The 21015-nt window shown below is 42.9% G+C and overlaps 1 protein-coding gene across 3 annotated transcripts in view; it reads right to left on the bottom strand.

Annotated features, from left to right (window-relative positions):
• Nucleotides 1–2208: 2208 nt before the first annotated feature.
• The window catches only part of LOC101840698 (NACHT, LRR and PYD domains-containing protein 4C-like), a 44034-nt gene continuing 25227 nt past the window's right edge, over nt 2209–21015 (bottom strand). Inside the window, exons 6-10 of one of the 3 annotated variants that reach the window (XM_040734128.1) lie at nt 16550–16717; nt 13967–14137; nt 8750–8920; nt 7178–7348; nt 2209–2925 (exon numbers count right to left, since the gene is read on the bottom strand). In XM_040734128.1, the coding sequence (XP_040590062.1) occupies nt 2832–2925; nt 7178–7348; nt 8750–8920; nt 13967–14137; nt 16550–16717 (775 nt within the window). In that variant the 3' untranslated portion in view covers nt 2209–2831. The remainder of the gene's footprint in view (nt 2926–7177; nt 7349–8749; nt 8921–13966; nt 14138–16549; nt 16718–21015) is intronic. The other 2 variants (XM_040734129.1, XM_040734130.1) reach the window with 2 other exon arrangements.

Here is a 21015-nt window from a genome sequence, read left to right as displayed (position 1 = left end):
ACTCATTGGGCCAGAAAGAAAGCTCATTGGTAGTGCTTGATGGCCAAGCACGCCAACCGGAGTTTGATACCCAGAACCCACATAAAAATTGTGAGTGTGGCCGGACAGTGGTGGCGCACGCCTTTAATCCCAGCACTCGGGAGGCAGAGGCAGGCAGATCTCTGTGAGTTCGAGGCCAGGCTGGACCGACAGCCTCCAAAACAATACAGAGAAACCCTGTCTTGTAAAACCAAAAGAAAAAATACTGTGTGTCAGATCATGCTTGTAATCTAAGAGCCAGGAAACCAGAGACAAGCCGATCCCTGGGGCTGGCTGGCGTGTGAGCCGAGGTGAATCCCAAGCCACTGAGACCCTACCTCAAAACAAACTAATGGCAGCTGTGGTTGCCAGCACAAGAGGGGCACAAGTTGAAGCCAGCCAAAAATCAGCATTGTGGGTGAGGCCTGAAAGGGGTAAACTAAACTCAAAGACTTCACTTCTAATAATTTACAAATAAAGGGGCCAGGCCCTCACTCAACCCTGCTGTAGCTGCCATGACAGGCTTCAGAAAAGACATGTAGGCCTCTGGCACAAGAAAACTCCAGATCCCCTGGCTTCCTAGAGCCTAGGGCAAAAACTGAACACAAACTCCAGACTTCCCTCCCAAAGCCTCCAAGATGTTCGGTTCCTAGGAACTGTTTGGCCAAAAAGAAACTCCAGGGGAGACCAAAACCTCCCCTGTAGTCTCCAGGATATAGTTCTGAAAACCATTGGTAAATATGTACAACAGGCCACCTTCAAGTAACAAGACAATGTCATAGAAACCATAGAATGTTTCCTCTCAGCACTGACCAATGAAAATAATTGGTACACAGGTATTTCATGCCAAAATATGACTTTGAGAAATTCTAATTGTTCCCAAATATCAACCAATCAGAAACCAACCTGTACCAACTGATGTAATTCTGTAACTTTTATCTTTAAACCTAGCAGTAGACAGGGAACTTCACTCCCTCTGGAGGCTGCTGTGTCAGCTTGCTAGATGGGGGTCCCTGTCATGGTTGGATGAAAATTCAATATAATTTAAACCTTGCTTTTGCAGTTTGGTGGGTCTGTCTTCCTGGTGGTCTCTGGGGACTTTGCAACTTGGACACAACAAGTGTAACACATAGAGGTCAGAAGATGGCATCAGATCCTTGGAACTGGAGTTATAAGCAGTTGTGAGGGGCCTGATATGGGCGCTGGGAATCGAACCCTTCCCTCCGTGAGTGAGTCATTTCTTCAGGCACATGTGGCTGTCTCAGTAACTTTATTAATTATTTACATCTTTAGTTCCTTTAGGGAGACTCACATACCAGAAGTCTGCAGGGCTGTAAACACCAGTGGCATGCATTATGCCAAACATTAGAAATACCCAACCACTTTGGAAAATAGGTATGAAAATCAAGTATCTGGACTGATCTATGTTCTACATGTCAGGTGGAAAAATAAGGGTTAATACATGTATCAACAATTTCCTCATTCGTGAGTCCTCTGAATATTTTCTACAATGTATTTTGGTCATACCCAACTCCCAAGCCTTCCCTTCCTCACTTTTGTGAAGTGGTTTCCACTGAGGTTCATCTTGGAGAGAAACTTACTAAGACACGAGAAAAACTGAGTTAAAAACAATAGGATATTTTAGCACAGAATTTTACAAGGAAGTGAAACAAGAGTGTGTTCTAAGAGGAGTTGAAACCACTCCTCCAAGTAAAAATTTCTGAAGATAAGAAGTGAATAACTCAAAATAGCTCCAGAAAGTCCTGCCCAGTGAGACAGATAACTTCCTGTTGTCCACATAAGATGCAGAACTCTCAGCGACCTCTCCAGCCTGATGTCTGCCTGCATGCCACCATTTCCCATGACAATGGTCTGAACCCCTGAACTGTAAGACAGTCACTCCAGTTAAATGTTTTCCTTCATAGGAGTTGCCATGGCCATGGCATCGGCTCACAGCAATCGAAATCCTAAAACAAAGCTCTTAAAGAAGACATAAGTTCAGTTCCCAGCAGCCATGTCAGACAGTTCATAACTGCCTGTAACTCCAGCTGCAAGGAGTCTGATGCCTTCTTGTGGCATTTGTAGGAACCTACACTCATGTGCACATACCTACCCCCCACACAAGCACACAACTAAGAAAACACCTGCACATAAGCAAACTGGAATATGTAGATCAAATTCAGCTCTCAATTGTTTTGTAAATAATTTTATTTCAACATACACACATATTTGTATAAAAGTAAAAAATCCTTAATATGTATACATTAACATTTGAGACTAGAAGTCAGTAGAATTGCTGAATGCCTAAATTATTGTTTAATACAAAGCACAAAACGGCAACAGCTTCCTTTATCTGAGTGAGTGTCTGTGTAGGCCCTCTGCTAAAGATTTCTCATGCATAGCCAATTACAATTTCCTCCAACAACTTTCTGGGGGACCATTCGTTATTGCCTGTATAACCATTATGGCTCGGGTAATCCACCACCAGGCAAATCTCACTTTAAGAGATTTTCTGAGCATTTCAAAATAAAAGACTTTATTGGGTGCTTAACAAACCAGTGTGTGAAAATGTCATTATGACATAGTCACTTCTAACATGTAGTTCTAAGAATGGCCTTCAAATAATGAAGCCACATCTGTCCTGTGAAACATCTGGATGGGGTGAGGGGCAAAGAAATCCTATCTCACTGGAATGCTAGGAATGTGATAATTTTTGTGTACAAGAGGGCCAAAAGGAAAAAAACCATTAATTTAGGGGTTGTTTGGGCTCAGAACACACCCGTGTTTATTTACTCTCGCTTTCCTGCTACAGCTTACACAGTGCTTAGGATGATCAAGTAGGGATTTTTCTCCTCCTCGGCAGTCAGAAGCTCCTGGGTTTCCTTATCAAAGTCAGTAATTCGAAGCCTAGAAAGACATGCAAAGTTGAAGCTCTCATTAATTCACTCTTGTAGGCTTTGAAAGTTTTCTTATTTATGTGTGTGCATGCATGAGTGTATGGGCAGCACGCGTGTGACGCCACCTGCAGAGGTCAGATGAGGTCTTGGGACCCTCTAGGGTTACAGCAATTGTGAGCTGCCATGTTGGCGGCTGGAAACTGAAGCAGAGTCCTCTGTAAGAGCATCAAATGCTCTCCACTGAAGAGCCAGTTCTCCCCCCTCACAATCCTCATTGAGCTTTCCAGCATCTCCTTTACACTCCATAATTCTCTTTCCCAAGAACAAGTTCAGGAGACCCTGATGACATGTCTCTCTAAATCTGGAGACATACACATGCCATCCAGACTCTTCTATAAAAACTGATTGGGAACTGGAGAGATGGCTCAGTGGTTAAGAGCACTGGCTGCTCTTGCAGAGGACCTGGGTCCAGTTCCACACTTGATGGCTGACCGCCACCTGTGTCTCCATTTCCAGGGGATCTGACACCATCTTCTGGCCTTCAAGTCTTCTGCATGCATGGGGTTCACAGATATAAAGACAAAACATCATACATATGAAAATAAAAATACATACGAAGGAACAATTTTAATTGATTTGTGGCTTGTGTTTTTGTTTGCACAAACGCACCTGCCAGTGGCGATGTCAGGTGTCGCCAACTGTTCCCCTCCATATCTTTTTGGAGACAGGGTCTCTCACTAACCTGCCATTCATGACCTGGCTGGCAGTGAGATTCAGAGACCCCGCTGCCTCCACCTTTCTCCCTAGCACTAAGGTTACAGCTACATGAGACCACAGTCAGCTTTTCAATGTATGTGCCACAGATTCGAACTCAGGTACTCATACTTCTGCTGCAAGCACTTTACTTGACTGAGCTGCCCTTCAAAGCTCTCACTGTGGCCATTTCTGTGGTACGATCTCAGCAACCCAAATGTAGTCTATTATACTATTATGTCAACACCCAGGATAGTGGTGGGAAACACTGATTCCATCTGAGCCTTTGGGTTTGGATAGCAGACTTGGAAAAGTCTTAAAGGTTTTTATTACATTCACGCCCCCAAAGAGCAATTCGTTCCATGTCCTGAGTGTCTGGTCTTAGTCCTTTGGTTAACTGTGTCTCATGCATGTGCATCCTCACACACGATCATTCACACAGACAACACACACACACACACACACACACACACAAACCCTGATTGTGTTCTCTGTGTTGCTTCTGGATTAACTACTTTTCTATTATTGTAATAAAACACAGTGACCAGGGCAATTTATAGCAGGCAGGGTATATTTGGGCTTACAGTTCCAGAGGGTTAAGTGTCCGTCACCATTGCAGCAGGGAGAGGGGTAGCAGGAGCAAGGAGCCAAGTGCACATCCTGAACCAGGAGCACAAAGCAGAAACACACTGGGAATGGTACTAAGCTTTGCAAGCATAGGGCCTGCCCCAGTGACACATGTCCTCAGGCAAGGCCACACCTTCTAAATCTTCCCAAACAGCACCACCAACTGGGATCAGGCATCCAAACATCTGAGTCTCGGGGAGACAGCTTCATGCAAGTCATCACATATTGTGCATTTTTATGTTTCAAGTAGCTTTGTAGGAAGCAACCACATTCTTAGGGCGTATATTAATTGCTGTACAAGTCTCTTTGAGACTTTCTCTGGTGGTGGAGGAGGGCAGTAAGTAACAATGACAATGACAATGACAACAACAACTAACTTGGTTTTGTAATAGTTACCACATTATCTGACACCTGTATATTTCTGAATTTGTCAGGCCAAGTAACGACTCCTACTTTGCATATCAATGCCCGATACTCAGAGGAACTGGTACCTTGCTCCTGGTGCAGCATAAATATGTCCAATCTGGGACCAAAGGCAGAGCTGGATGGCTCAAATGAGGACAGACAACTCACTTTTCTACCTCCTTACCCTTTCACTCCAGCTTGGTACGTTCTCAACCGTAGCCAAAACCAAGTAAGAAAGAAATTTGCAGGTACTCCACTTTTCCAGGGGCATGAGGGGAATTGCAAGAGTAAGTCTTTTTGTTTTTCTGAGACAGGGTTTCTCTGTGTAGCCCTGGAAATCCTGGAACTGCCTTTATAGACCATGCTGCCCTCAAACTCACAGAGATCCACCAGTGTCTGCCACCGAAGTGCTGCGATTAGAGGCATGCGCCACCACTACCCAGCCTCAAGAGTAAGCCTTCAGTCAACAATCTCCCAACTGAGCTATTTCAGCGGTGTTTATCCCTGCAATACAAACAGACATCGTGTGTCCATAACACAAAGAGGGAAGCTCTCTCAGTCTGGACCCTGCCCTGAGTGAAATGACAGACTCTAGATATCCCCTATGTGGAAGGAATTGGCAATAGGGTGGGAGGATGGGGGGGGATGGGAGGGGGTGCAGGAGGAGGGGAGGGAGAGGGAACTGGGATTGACATGTAAAACAAGCTATTTAAAATTAAAATAATAAAAAAAGAAAAAAAAAAAGAGTAAGCCTTAAGGAGGGGAGCCTGTATCTTCACAGAAGACACAGCTGGATGTATGAGCATTTTGACCCTGATAGGCACATTCATCCAGGGGCCTTGGGCTGCATGCATCCAAGGACAGCTATGTGAATTGTGTGCGAGGCTATGGTTGGACACCATAAAGTGTTTTTATTTTTATAGAGAAGTGTGGCCAAAATGAACCCGATCTTGGGGTCTGGGTGTCAGATCTCTCAGGAAAGTGTTTGCTACACAAATTTGAGGACCTGAGGTTAATCCCCACCACCGACATAAAAAGCTGGGAACAGTGGCACAGGCCTCTGGTCCAAGACTCAAGGAAGCACATTGGCAGATTCCTAGGGCTTGCCAGCCAACCAGCTTAATAGAACTGGTTAGATCCAGGTTCCAGTGAGAGATCCCATCTCAAAAATAATTGAGGTGGACGGCATCTTATGGTGGATGGCATCAGAGGCTGTCCTCTGGTCTACACACTCACATGTGCACAACCGCCCCTCCACACACACCTGTAACCTATACCACCTATATATTTTCAGAAAAGTTACCTTGATCTATATAGCTTTGAAGACCATGGAGGGAAAGCAAATCACAAAGATAAACGCTGACGATTATAAGTATATACTATATATCATATGTATACATACCTTATGCTGATATAGTCTAAATAGTTGATATATATTTTTATGTTCATGTCATATTTGTATAGGACTAATGCTTGAAATAATACTTTATGCTCAAGCAGACCACCCTAGCTTACTTAGCCTATGTTAAATGTTCTCAGGCATACAAGTTAGTCTCCAGATAGGAAAAAAAAACCCACTCAAATCGCCTGTCATAAAGCCCACCTGATATTAAAACATTGAGTGTCTCATGCAATTACTGACTACTGTGTTGAAATGAAAAAATGAAATTCTGTAAGTGTGTGCATTCATATTATAGAGACGAACAATCTCAAGTCAGAACTGTCTGCACAAACACAAATTTATCTACATTTATGTTTATATATTATTGCTTTACTGATGATAGCACCAAATGTCACCAGTTCTTGGGCATTCACCAGTCACAGGACTAGAAAAGGCTTTATACTTAACCTAATACTCCTGCAACAACAGCCCCCAAGTAAGAGAACACAAGTTTACTTTGTTTTTAATTTGAATTTTTAAAATATTTTATGGCATCTCCTCCCTAAATATTAATTAACTGTCCATAGCCTTCAGTGAGAAGTGGGGTTGCAAGACAAGATATGTCTACTGGTGCACCAGTGGCATGATTATTATTGGTGTGACAAACCAACTTAGTATTGAATTACTTGCATTTCTCTCTGTGTCTCTGTCTCTGTCTCTGTCTCTGTCTCTCTCTCTGTGTGTGTGTGTGTGTGTGTGTGTGTGTGTGTGTGTAAGTATGCAGAGGATAGAGTTCTACCTCAGGTGCCATTCTTGATTCTTGAGATGGGGAGGTCTCACCAATTTGAGTATATTGGCTGGACACTGATCATGAAGGATCCTCCTTCCTGTATTTTACCTCTCCAGTACCAAATTACAAGTGCAAAACCCATGGTTCATTTCAGGTGCTTTCTGGAAATAAAACTCTGGTCTTCCTGCATGTGTTTCAAGCAGTCTATGGACTGAGCCATCACCCCAGATGCACATTTCAGATCTTAGTCAATCCCTCCTTAGCCCCACGGGCTCTTCCCTTGAAGGAGAACAGAGCCCGGCTCACCGAAGTACATGCATGGTACACCTGTGTTGCTTCAGAGCCTCACACAGTATAGCCAACCCACTGCGGTCCAAGGTGTTCTGCAGCAGGTTGATTGACCAAAGGGTTTTATTCTGGCTAACAGCAGAAGCCAGGTCCTCACAAGAGGCACCAGTTAGCTCACAGGCTCCCAACCTGCAACAAAAAGAACAGCTCACCATCAAGGCGGAACATGGGTGAGAGGCGACTTGGTCATTTAGCCTATACTCACTCCACATTCTCTAAAGGTATCTTAAAAGCTCGGTGTTCAGGACATCACATTTCCCTTTCTCTGGCAGATGTGACCACAACTGCCCATTCTCTATATCCATTATTGTGGTGAATGAACTAGCCCATTCCACGGAGTCTGTAATCCCAGATCTTGAGCCTGGGGGGAAATTGGAGGTGACACTGGGTAATGCAGTGAATGGTTGGTGAGCTCTGAGTCGACACTTCAGGCTGCCTTGATACCTTTTGCTTTGAACCCATGAAGATTCATTTTGCTATGAACTAAACTTTGTCACCTCATAATTTGTATGTTGAGGTTCTAATCCCCCGTGTCTTGTGGGACTGGATTTTGAGACAGGTTCTTTACAGAATAAACTAAGTTACAGTGAGGACAATGGATGTAACTTCATCTTCTATACCTGAAGACACAGGGAGAAGACAGACATTTTCCAGGTCGATGAGAGAAGCCTGGAATGTACTCCATTTTGATCCTCTAAGGAGCCCTGCTGACAGCACAGGGTGATCTCATTTCTAGCCTCTACAATAAATCCCTGCTGCAAGAGTCACTCAATTCATGTTTGTCACAGCAGCCAAAGCAGTTAACACATCACTTACTCCAGACACATAAGTCCAAGAGATGTGGGTGAGTCACATTTATCATCTCCAGGGGAAATCCATCCATGCATACACACAACCATCTATGCATGCAGCCACTGTCCATCTATGTACCCTCCATGTAATAGCTACATATCCTACACATGCTTCAATCCATGAATACCATGAATCTATGCCTGCATGCAGCCATCAGTCACCCATCTATTTACCCACACAACCATCCAATCATCCGCATACTCTTTTAATCAAATACACATCCATCCATATAATAACATTCACCCCATGCATCCAACCATCAATCAATCATTCACCCATCTATGCAGTCTTTCATCCACCTGCCTTGGCATCCATCTGTACATCCATGCATCCATCGTGGCATCCATCTATCCATCTGCACATCCATGCATACGTCTATCCATCTGCATATCCATGCCTGCACCATTTGCTTCTCCTGCCTCCATTCACAGCAGTGAGGCTGCCTCATGTCACACTCCTTTAGACGATCATGTTTTATAAGTGTGTCCAGTTGAGACATGTTCTATAAGTATGCCCAGGCTCATTGCTTTCAGTCTTGTGGTTTTGGAGTGGCTTTTTTAATACAAGCACTGCTATTTTCTATGCTGTCCCCATGGAGTTTTAATTTCTCTTTCTGCACATTAATCTCCCACCTTTTGTCACCCTCGAGGACATGGCTGTGACTTTGAGGATACCCACCCAAGAGTCGTTAAGTGGCAGTTGGGTTGTTTGATAGCATCACACAGCAGCTTCACGCCAGTGTCTTGAAGCTTATTGTTGGAAACCTGGAGAATTGTCAGGTTCTGGTTGCTACTGAGGACTTCAGCGAGATGTTGGCAGCCACTAGTGGTGATGAGGCAACGTTCTACACTGCAAGAGACAAGTCACGACATACTGGTTACTCACTGACACAAGAGTTACACAAGACTCAGTGGTGCCCAAAACTGTGGACAGCACCAAGACCTTCAGATAACATCATCTTCTCAAGGGTCCACAGGGGACAATGAAGAAAACCAGGAATTCTAAGATATTAACAGTGGTGGAGCAGATCAAATACAACACATTGTAATAAAAGTTAAAACGGGACTGCAGAGATTTTCAGAGGGAAAGAGCAAATGCTGCTCTTTTAGAGAACCCATGTTTAGATGCCCAAACAGGCTGCTCACAAACACCTGTCACTCCAGTTCCAGGGGATGTGAGTCCCTCTTCCAGCCTCCTTGGGTACTTGCGTGCCAGTGGTACACATACATACACTCAGAAGTGCAAACACATAACATGCAGTAAATCTTTTTAAAAGTTGGAACAAGGCCCCAACCTCCGGTGACCCCAGCTTCAGGTAAGCCTGGGTCTCTGGGGGGGCCACTCCCCAGCCCCTGCCCAACACCAATCACCTCAATCTTCGGGGGGCCCACTCCTGGTATCCAGAAGACCTGCCCACACAGGAAAGGCATCAGCCCTTCCAGGCCCCAACCTCCAGCGATTCCAACTTCAGCTTCAGGAAAGAAGGAGACCAGTGGAGATAGAAAGACCCCCACCTGCACCCACTGGAAGAAGAGATGGGAAGAAGACAGAATAAGAGCTCACTCAGCAATAGAAACACCAACATGACTCCACCAGAATCTAGAAAACCAACGCCAGCAAGACCTGAAAAGCACTACGTAGATGAAGCAGAGGAGACAGACCTTAAAATTCTTTTATGAAGATGACAGAGACCCTCAAAGAGGAAACGAGGAAATCCCTTAAAGAAATAGAAGAAAAAACAAACAAAAAATCCATGAAACGGGGGAGAAAATTCAAGAAATAAACAATTCTCTCAAAGAATCTAAACAGTACCAAGAAAAAACAACCAAACAAATGAAGGAAACAACTCAAACAGTTGAAGGATTGAAAGCTGAAATAGAAACAATAAAGATAATACAGAACGAGGGGATGCTGGAAATAGAAAAACTGGGTAAACGATCAGGAACTACAGATGCAAGTATCACCAATAGAATACAAGAGATAGAAGAGAGAATCTCAGGTGTTGAAGACTCATTAGAGGATATACAGTCATCAACCAAAGGAAATCTCAAACCCAACAAATCCCTAACACAAAATATCCAGGAAATATGGGACACCATGAAGAAGTGAAACCTGAGAATAATAGGTATAGAAGAAGGCGAAGAAATACAGCTCAAAGGTACAGAAAACATATTCAACAAAATCATAGAAGAAAACTCCCCTAACCAAAAGAAAGATATGCCTGCCGGGTGTTGGTGGCGCACACCTTTAATCCCAGGACTCAGGAGGCAGAGGCAGGCGGATCTCTGTGAGTTCGAGGCCAGCCTGGTCTACAAAGTGAGTTCCAGGACAGCCTCCAAGGCTACAGAGAAACCCTGTCTCGAAAAACCAAAAAAAAAAAAAAAAGAAAGATATGCCTATGAAAATACAATAATCTTACAGAACACCAAATAGGCTGGACCAGAAAAAGAAGTCTCCTCCCCATATAATAATCAAAACATAAAACCTACAGAATAAAGAGAAAATGTTAAGAGCAGCTAAAGAAAAAGGCCAAGTAACATACAAAGGCAGACCTATCTGAAATACACCTGACTTCTCAATGGAAGCGATGAAAGCCAGAAGATCCTGGACAGATGTCCTACAAACACTAAGAGAACAAGGATGCCAGCCCAGACTACTATATCCAGCAAAGCTTTCAATTACCATAGATGGAGAAAACAAAATACTCCATGACAAAGCCAGATTTAAACAATATGTATCCATGAATACAGCTCTACAGAAAGTGCTGGAAGGAAAACCTAGACCCAAAGAAGATAACTACACTCACAAAGACACAGGTAATAGATAAACCCATTTTACCAAACACCAAAAGAAAAAGGGAGGAGAAACTACACAAAATAACTTCACTAACAATAAATCAAGCACAAACAAGAATCATCAATCAATGGTCATTAATATCCCTCAATGTCAACGGCTTCAACTTGCCTATAAAAAGACACAGACTAGCAGAATGGATACTAAGACAGAACCCATCCTTCTCCTGCATACAAGAAACACATCTCAATGTCAAAGACAGACGTTACCTCAGAGTAAAGGGTTGGGAAAAGATCTTCCAATCAAACGGTCCCAAGAAACAAGCGGGTGTAGCAATCCTAATATCTAACAAACTAGACTTCAAATTAAAATCAATCAAAAGAGATGAAGAAGGACACTTCATATTCATCAAAGGAAAAGTACATCAAGATGAAGTCTCAATTTTAAACATCTATGCCCCAAATACAAAGGCACCTGCATTCGTGAAAGAAACATTACTAAAGCTCAAATCACACTAAAATCTCACACACTAATAGTAGGAGACTTCAACACTCTGCTCTCACCGCTAGACAGGACCTCCAGACAGAAACTTAACAAAGAAACAAAAGAACTAATAGAAGTTATGACCCAACTGGGTTTAACAGACATCTATAGAACATTCCACCCAAACACAAAGGGATATACCTTCTTCTCTGCGCCACATGGAACCTTCTCTAAAATTGACCACATAATAGGAAACATAGCAAATCTCCACGGATACAAAAAAATTGGAATAACCCCCTGTATCTTATCAGACTACCATGCATTAAAATTAGAATTCAACAATAACACAAATCACAGAAACCATACAAACTCATGGAAACTGAACAATGCACAATTGCACATCCCTGGCTACAACAAGAGATAAAAAAAGAAATCAAAGATTTCCTGGAATTCATTCTAGTCCCAGAGAGTCCCCTAAGACTATCTCCCAAGTACTGGTTATAGGTTTGTGCTACCATAAAGAACTCTGTATATTTTAGGAGTTAACTCTTCAAGTACATCAACCCAAATAAACCATATATTTCTACTGTTTCATTAAAACCGCAGTCCGTGTATGAAGAACCAACTTTCTAAATACGACTTCAGTATTTGAACATGGTTTGTTTTCTTCATTTACACTATTAACTGATAACACCGTTGTGACAGCCTCATTGCTATCAGTTCACTTCATGTTGATACACGGTATGTGGTGGTTGGAATGAGAATTATCCCCCAGAGCTTCAGGTATTTGAACACCTGTTTTCCAGTTGGTGGCTGCATTTGGGGGAGACACAGGGGGCACACCTGTGCTGGAGAAATTATCTGTGTAGTTTTTGGATTACATATATTCATTCATATCATCTGAATAGAATAAGTGGTTTCTTTGTTGTTCCTTTAAGGGTGGATTTAGGAATTCCTTCGCACGCACTTACCTGTCTAAAGAAACCTTTGGCTCTTACTGGGATTCCCAGGACTCTCTGGAACAGAAGGGACTGCAGGAGATCTTGTTTTGGGATGGAGAGGAAATTTCACCTCTATGGGTAAATGTTTTGTGTAGATATTTTTATTCTGGCATTTGCCTGTGAAAAGGAGGACTGCCACTGAACTATTTCCCTAAGCCTCTTGTCACTTTAGCCTTGGAAATGGAGTTCACTAATACATTGCAATTTTCTACCCTACCCTTGAAATCTTCATATGCCTCTCATAATTTATAAATCTCTGTCTCTCTCTCTGTCTCTGTCTCTGTCTCTCTGTCTCTCTTTGTGTCTCTGTCTCTGTCCCTGTATCTCTCTCTCTCTGTCTCTCTGACTCTAGTTTTTGAGACAGTGTTTCTCCACGTACCTTTGGAGCCTGTCCTGGAAATCACCCTGTAGTCCAGGCTGATTTGCCTTCACACAGATCCTCCTGCCTCTGCCTCCTGAATGCTGGGATTAAAGGTGTGTGCTGCCACTGCCCAGTGCCAGATACTTTTAATGTTTTAAAAATATATTGTACCTGTTTTTTCAGTGGTTTTCAGTATCTAAAAATAGGCAAAGCCATCATTTGAGGAAAAATATCCCATGATCCACTTTTTGTTTTATTTCTGTTCCTTAATCCCTTCTAGGGAGGATAAAAATGTGACCAAGGTTTCACAACACTAATTAGAATTGTTCTACCAAGGCCCATATGTCTGGATGTCTCACAGAACATCATTTGATCACGGAATAATAATCTACTTGGCATACTCAAAACAACCACCACACTAAATGACCAAATCAATGCTCAGTTGTATAATCTGAAATTAAAGAGTTCTGTCATTCCTGTTGTCATTACTGTTTATTCTTCCCCAAGTAGACTTTTCATGCACAGGAACTAATCCACACATGTATATTTGGGTCCCCTCTTACACGTCTTATTCTTTCTTTGGGTTTGAAATGTCTCCCTATAGGCTCACTCATTTAAACACTTGGTCCCCAGTAGGGGGTACTGTTTGAAGAGGTTATGGGGCCTCTGGAACATTGGGGTCTGACAGGTAGATGTGGGCCACTGGGCATGGGCTTAAGGGTTCTATCACTACCCCTGCTTTTAGTTCTACTTGATGCTTCCAAATCCCCAAACATGTGACGGATTTCTATACACTCCTGCCACCACACGGCCATTCTACCATGTTCTTTCTCCACCAGGAGAGACTAGAACACTCCATCCCATAACTTACAATGAACCCTGATTCCTTTAAGTCCCTTCTGTCAGGAATTTCATCACAGTCACAACCACAAGAAAAATCAAGAATATACCTTTCTATCCACAATTTGAGATCCAGGTTTTGACTTGAGGGAATTCATCTCCTAGTACCCACTCCAAACACCTTATCCATCTTTTGGACCCAACTCATAATTCCTTTCTCAGTCCCTTGTGTCTATATCCTGGGTGGCTGCCCACCACATACCAAAACCTCATCACAGAAGTCAAGGTATGGAATTGTCCTTGGGAAAGGCTCATTAGCAACCTGATGTGAATAACCCTAACCTCCATATTCTCTGGTATATACAGATATCAAGGATCCCTAGACAAGGCTTCTAATGTCAAGCCAAAGAAACCTACATTAGTGATTTCAGGGCACTGTCCGGGAGACTCAGAGACTTGCAGAGAACCTTCAGTCCTTCGTCCTTAAGGTCATTGGAGCTGATGTCAAGGCTCTTCAGGATTTTGTTCCTCTTCAGAACATCAGAAAGGTAGTCCCAACATTGCTCACTGAGGGAGCAGTTGGACAAACTGTGGGAGGGAATGATGGGCATATGAATTGAGGGGGGTAACATTTTATAATTATACACATTAATAAAACATTCAAGCAAGACAAGAAACCCCTGGCTTATCATTTCTCATATCAGCACTAGTGTTGAAACTGAGTAAAATTCACTGAAAATGCTTGCTTGGAAGACCTTACCTGATGTTTACCTAAATCCTTTATATTAACAATACCTGGACCACCGAGTTTTAATGATACTTTTTATAACTATACAGCTATTGTCATACAAGCAACCACATACATGTTGTCTTATATAATGAATAATATGAAAAATATATATATGTGTCTTATTTTCATTTCTATTGTTGTAAGAAAAATAGCCTTACAAAAAGCAACTTTGTGAGTTGGGTGGTAGCGGTGCACACCTTTAATCCCAGAACTCATGAGGCAGAGGCTGATCTCTTTGAGTTTGAGGCCAGTCTGGTCTACAGAGCAAGTTCTAGGACAGGCTTCAAAGTCACACAGACAAACCCTGTCTTGAAGAAAAAAAAAGCAGTCAAACAAAAAAGCCACTTTGGGAAGAGAGGCTCTATTCACTATTCCAGATTGGAAGTTCCTCAGGAAGGGAAGCCAAGTGGGGTGTGGGGAGCTGACATAAATATTGAACAGTTTGTTGGTAGCATCACATCCAGAGTCCGGGGCATGCCTATTGCTCAGTTCTTGTTTCTCACTCTTCTGTAATCCAGGACTTGAACCTAGGGAATGGTGCTGCCCATAGTGGGCAGGGCCTTCTCCCATCAATTCACAGACAAACTCATAGGCTCATCATATCTAGACAGTCCTTCAATGACACTCTTCTCAGGTAAGTCTACATGGTGCCAAGTTGAACATTGACATTATCAGAATATGAAATTTATAGGACTATTTGATATGCAAAATTTTAATCACTCAGTCCCTTCCAAAGCACCAAGCCATCTCTCTTTCTCCTCTGCATTCTAAAGACGCCGATTCTCTTCTACGTTAGTCCACCTACTCACTCTCTCCAGACTTACAAGAGAGGCTCACTCAGTAAAATATGAGGACAAGGGCCTCATGGGCATTCCACTCTGACTGTCCCAGCCTAGAGCCCACACTGTATGCCAGAAACAACTTATTGATGAAGATCTGTGAGTCCGTATTAGGCACTGTAAACTAATCTGACACCTTTTGAAGTTTAGTACATTAATACTTTGGTATCTATGGGTAGATGGGGTGTACATGGGGAGCCAGAGGGGCAGATTGGCTGTGGATAGAAAATCCCACAGGTGCTCAAGCGCTGTAAGTACAATGTTTCAGTATGTGTCCAGAACCTGTTCACAGTCTCCCATGTACTAGCTCCAGCTTCCTCCAGACTGCTTATAACACACATACAATTAAACACCATCTACCTGCTGAGCTATGTTGATAGGGAATAGCTAGAAAAATAATGTACAGATGTTGGGTTCAAAACCAATTTAAAATTTAAATATTATTGTGTGTGTATGTGTGTGTGCATGTGTGATAAAGATTTTATTCATGTGTGTCATGAGTGGGTCTGTCTGTAAGTGTGAGGGGGCCTGTGGAGGACAGCAGTGTTGTTAGATTCCTTGGGCCCAGAGATACAAGTGCTTGTTAAATAGCCTGCCACAGGTCATAGGAAACAAATGCATCTTCTGTAAGATCCCTGAGTGTATTCCTAACCACTGAGCCTCCTTCTCCAGGCTCCCTCAGCTTGTCTGCAATTCTTAGGTTTAGGCTCTGAAATTTATGCTGTGGGGCTCTTTCAATGGTCAGACATTAGAACTAATTAATTTCTGCGTGTGGAGTTGTAGAATGCCTTGGTTACTGGGCAAGCTTCCTACAAATACGTTGTTCTGGTAAATGGATAAGCACAGAAAGGCATGATGATTCAATGATAAAGACTGTGCAACTGTCCGAGTACATTATGGCTGCATCCTAAGGCCAAAGAAAGAAAGCCCAAAGGGAACTGTCATAGCCACTTACGGATGCAAACAGCATCCTTACTCCATTCCTATGAAGAATCACAGCTACCCACACAGGCACCCTTTCCCCCACAGGAGACTGTCTGACCTTTGCTGTTCGGGCATAAGCAGTCTGCTCTGTCAAGGTTAGCCTCCAGCTTCTCTTCTATCTTCTGTGTCTCCTCTGTGCTGCCTCAGGAAACTATCAGCAAGAGGCTGTTGGTGCCTGTCTCCCACAGTTGCTCCTCGCCTCCTTTTGAGACTGGAGCTCACCACTATGTCAGATCCTGGAGCTGTAGGACCCACCTATCCTCACCCGTCTGCTATGGGTTACAGATGGTCTACTGCTGTTGTCAGCATGGCATAAACTCTAACTCACTGAACCATTTCCCTGGTCACAGTTTCTCCACAGAGACCCTCCCCACCATGACCACTTACACTAAGTACTCCAGAACACAGTCTGGGTGGCACAAAGCCTTGCAGAGCAAGTGCATCCCTTTGTCCAATTTGTTGGAGGAAATATTAAGATGCCTCAACGTCTTGTTGCTGATCAGGATGCAGGAAAAGATCATGCAGTCATCAGGGGAAAGCTGGCAGTCTGCCAACCTGCAGGCAAGGAAGAATGTCATAGTCTTATCTGGCTTCATAACATGTCCCCTTGTTATCCACATGAAGATTTGGGACCTTTCATAACTTGACACTGTTCTTTAAAAAAGATTAAATATAGACCAATTTCTCTCATGAACATTGATGCAAAAATACTCAATAAGATACTAGCAAACCGGATTCAAGAACACATCAGAAAATCATCCACCATGATCAAGTAGGCTTCATCCCAGGAATGCAGGGATGATTCAACATTAGAAAATTATCAACGTAATCCACCATATAAACAAACTGAGAAAGGAAAACCACATGATTATCTCACTAGATGCTGAAAAAGCCTTTGACAAAATCCAGCACCCCTTCATGATAAAGGTCCTAGAGAGATCAGGGATAACAGGAACATATCTGAACATAATAAAAGCAATATACAGTAAACCAACAGCCAACATCAAACTAAATGGACAGAAACTCAACGCAATTCCTCTAAAATCAGGAACAAGACAAGGCTGTCCACTCTCTCCATATCTCTTCAATATTGTACTTGAAGTTCTAGCTAGAGCAATAAGACAACAAAAGGAGATCAAGGGGATACAAATAGGAAAAGAAGAAGTCAAGCTTTCACTATTTGCAGATGACATGATAGTTTACATAAGCAACCTGAAAAACTCCGCAAGGGAACTCCTAGAGCTGATAAACACCTTCAGCAAAGTGGCAGGATACAAGGTTAACTCAAAAAAATCAGTGGCCCTATTATATACAGATGATGAAGTGACTGAGAAAGAAATCAGAGAAACACCACCCTTTACAATAGCCAAAAACAGCATCAAATATCTGGGGATAATGTTAACCAAGGAAGTGAAAGACCTGTATATCAAGAATTTTGAGTATTTAAAGAAAGAAATCAAATAGGATACCAGAAAATGGAAAGATCTCCCATGCTCTTGAATAGGTAGGATCAACATAATAAAAATGGAAATCTTGCCAAAAGCAGTCTACAGATTCAATGCAATCCCTATCAAAAATTCCATCACAATTCTTCACAGACCTGGAAAGAACATTAATCAACTTTATATGGAAAAACAAAAGGCCCAGGATAGCCAAAACAACCCTATACAATAAAGGAAATTCAGGAGGCATGATCATACCTGACTTCAAGCTCTATTACAGAGCTATAGTCCTGAAAACAGCTTGGTATTGGCACAAAAATAGACAGGTAGACCAATGGAACTGAATTGAAAACCATGATTTTAACGCACACACCTATTAACACTTGATTTTTGACAAAGTAGCTAAAACTATACAATGGAAAAAAGAAAGCATCTTCGACAAATGGTGCTGGCATAACTGGGTACTGGTATGCAGAAGGCTGCAGATAGATCCATGTTTATCGCCTTTTACAAAGCTTAAGTCCAAATGGATCAAAGATCTCAACATAAATCCAACCACACTGAAACTCTTAGGAGAGAAAGTGGGAGATACTCTTTAACAAGTTGGTACAGGAGACCACTTCCTGAACATAACACCAATGGCACAGACACTGAGATCGACAATTAACAAATGGGATCTCCTGAAACTAAGAAGCTTCTGTAAGGCAAAGAACACAGTCAACAAGACAAAAAGGCAGTCCACAGAATGGGAAAAGATATTCACTAACTCCACATCTGACAGAAGGCTAATCTCCAAAATTTACAAAGAACTCAAGATGCAAGTCTCCAAAACACCAAAGGATCCAATTAAAAGGTGGGGTACAGAACTAAATAGAGAATTCTCAATAGAGGTGGCTAAAATGGCCAAGAGACACTTAAGAAAGTGCTCAACATCCTTAGCCATCAGGGAAATGCAAATCCAAACAACTCTGAGATACCATCTTACTCCTGTCAGAATGGCTAAAATCAAAAATACCAAAGACAATTTATCCTGGAGAGGATGTGGAGAGAGGGGAACACTCCTCCACTGCTGGTGGGAGTGCCAACTCGGACAGCCACTATGGAAATCAGTATGGAGATTCCTCAGGAAAATGGGAATCAATCTACCACAAGACCCAGCAATTCCACTCTTAGGCATGTATACAAAAGAGACAAATTCATACAACAAGGGCATCTGCTCCACTATGTTCATAGCAGCATTATTTGTAATAGCCAGAACCCGAAGCAACCTTGATGCCCCTCAACTGAAGAGTGGATAGAGAAAATGTGGTACATTTACACAATGGAGTATTACTCAGCACAAAAAAACAATGGAATCTTGAAATTCGCAGGTAAATGTATAGCACTGGAAGAAACCATCCTGAGTGAGGTAACCCAGTCACAAAAAGACAAACTTGGTATGTACTCACTCATATATGGATTTTAGACATGGATCAGGATAGTGCCAGTCTGCACTTCCACTGACAGAGTCTGGGAAACAGGAAAGAACCTAAGAGATATGCATGATACCCAAGAGAAGAGGAATGAGGCAAGATCTTCTGAACAGATGGGGAACATGGCGAGGGGTGTGGGGGAGTGGGAGCTGGGAAGAAGAGAGGGGGAGAAGAGGAAGAGAGAGTAGGTCATGGGGCAACAGGGACGTTGAGTGGGGTTAGAATAGGGGGAAGAGGGAATCATAGGTTAGAAGAGAGATCTGGCACCAGTGTGACCTCTAGTGATGTAAAGGGATGACACCAACTGGCAAGCTAAGCAATAGTGGAGAGACCACCTCGAATGCCCATTCCTGATAATGAACTTGATGTCTATAACCATCCTGGAGCCTTCATCCAGTGACTGATGGAAGCAGAGGCAAACACAGTTAAACACTGAACTGAACCCAAGGAACCCAGTGGCAGAGAGAGAGGAGCAATGAGCAAATTGGCAAAGAATGGGCTGGCAAAACCAGCAGAGACAGCTGATCTGAGCCAGAGAGAGCTCTTGGACCCCAGACCGACAGCTGGGAGGCCAGCATGGGACAGATCCAGACCCCCTGAATGTGAGAGTCAGTGAGGAGGCCTGGGCAACCTATGGGCCTTGGGCAGTGGATCAGTGTTTATCCCTGGCATACAAACAGAGTTGGTGTGTCCATAACACAAAGAGGGATGCTCTCTCAGCCTGGACTCTTAGGGGAGTACCTGGAGTGAAATGACAGACTCTGGATATCCCCTACGTGGAAGGAAGTGGAGATAGGGTAGGAGGCTTGGGGGGGATGGTGAGAGGGTGGGGGAGGGGAGGGAGAGGGAACTGGGATTGACATGTAAAACAAGCTATTTAAAATTAAAATAAAAAAGAAAAATAAAGAGAACAAAGAGCTCAACGAAAAGAAAAAAGATTAAATTAGTGTGTATGAGTGTCTGTCTGCATGTATGTATGTGCATCCCATGAGTGCCTGGTACCTACAGAGTCAGAAAGAGCATCATATCCGTAGAACTAGAATTACAAGTGGTTCTAAGCCATTCATTCAGTGCGGATGCTGAGACTTAAACCTGGGTCCTCTGCATAAGAAGCAAATACTCTTAACCATTGAGCTATGTTTCCATCCCAGTTTTTAAAAAGTACATTTGTTTATTGGTGTGTGTGTGTGTGTGTGTGTGTGTGTGTGTGTGTGTATTCAATGCCCTTGAGTTACCAGCTGTAATGTAACGTAAACTGTGATGACCTGTTTAAGTTTGATGAAACTGGACTCTGGGTGTGAGGAGGGATTTCCTACCCCAGACTCAAGCATGTTTACTGCAAATATTCTCTAAGAATCCTTGTCCAGGGATGGACTGGCCCTGTAACCTGTTCTGTAACAGGGAGAGGAGGGAGTGCTCACACAGTGAAAAAACACTGTGCTCCTGGGAAGGGCTGGATGTAAGCCAGGGCCAACCAAGGCTATGATTGCTTACCCCAGAACATAATAAAGGCCTGCAGCAGGAAAACAAGGCGGGAAGGGGGAGGGACTCAGGGTGGAGAGGATGCTCTACTCGGCCTCAAACTCTCAACCCGCAATTCCTTTGGGGCTGTCTCAGGGCTTCTCCAGTCATTTCTGCTGGGTGAATGTAAGCACCTGTCTTGCTCATGCTATCTGTGGACATCACCTATCTGCTATTATTTCTTCTTTTCCTAAGGGGAACCAAAGGAATTCCCTGATTACTTTAATGAGGTTTCCTTGGTCTATTTCTGCTGGATGTTTGTAGGCCCTGACTGGATATTTTCTTTAGTTTTCTCTGTCACTGAATTATGCTAGTCTCTGTTGGACATGTCAGTGTCAGATCTGATGAAACTTTGCTAGTTGACTGTGACTTCTTTCTGCTACTTGGTATTTTTTAAGTTATTTTTGCTATATACTCA

Source organism: Mesocricetus auratus, unplaced genomic scaffold (genome assembly GCF_017639785.1).
Source record: "Mesocricetus auratus isolate SY011 unplaced genomic scaffold, BCM_Maur_2.0 Super-Scaffold_100037, whole genome shotgun sequence".
Classification (NCBI taxonomy): Eukaryota; Metazoa; Chordata; class Mammalia; order Rodentia; family Cricetidae; genus Mesocricetus; species Mesocricetus auratus.
The sequence above is the reverse complement of the archived record's forward strand: the minus strand, read 5'-3'. Positions and strand labels throughout refer to the sequence as shown.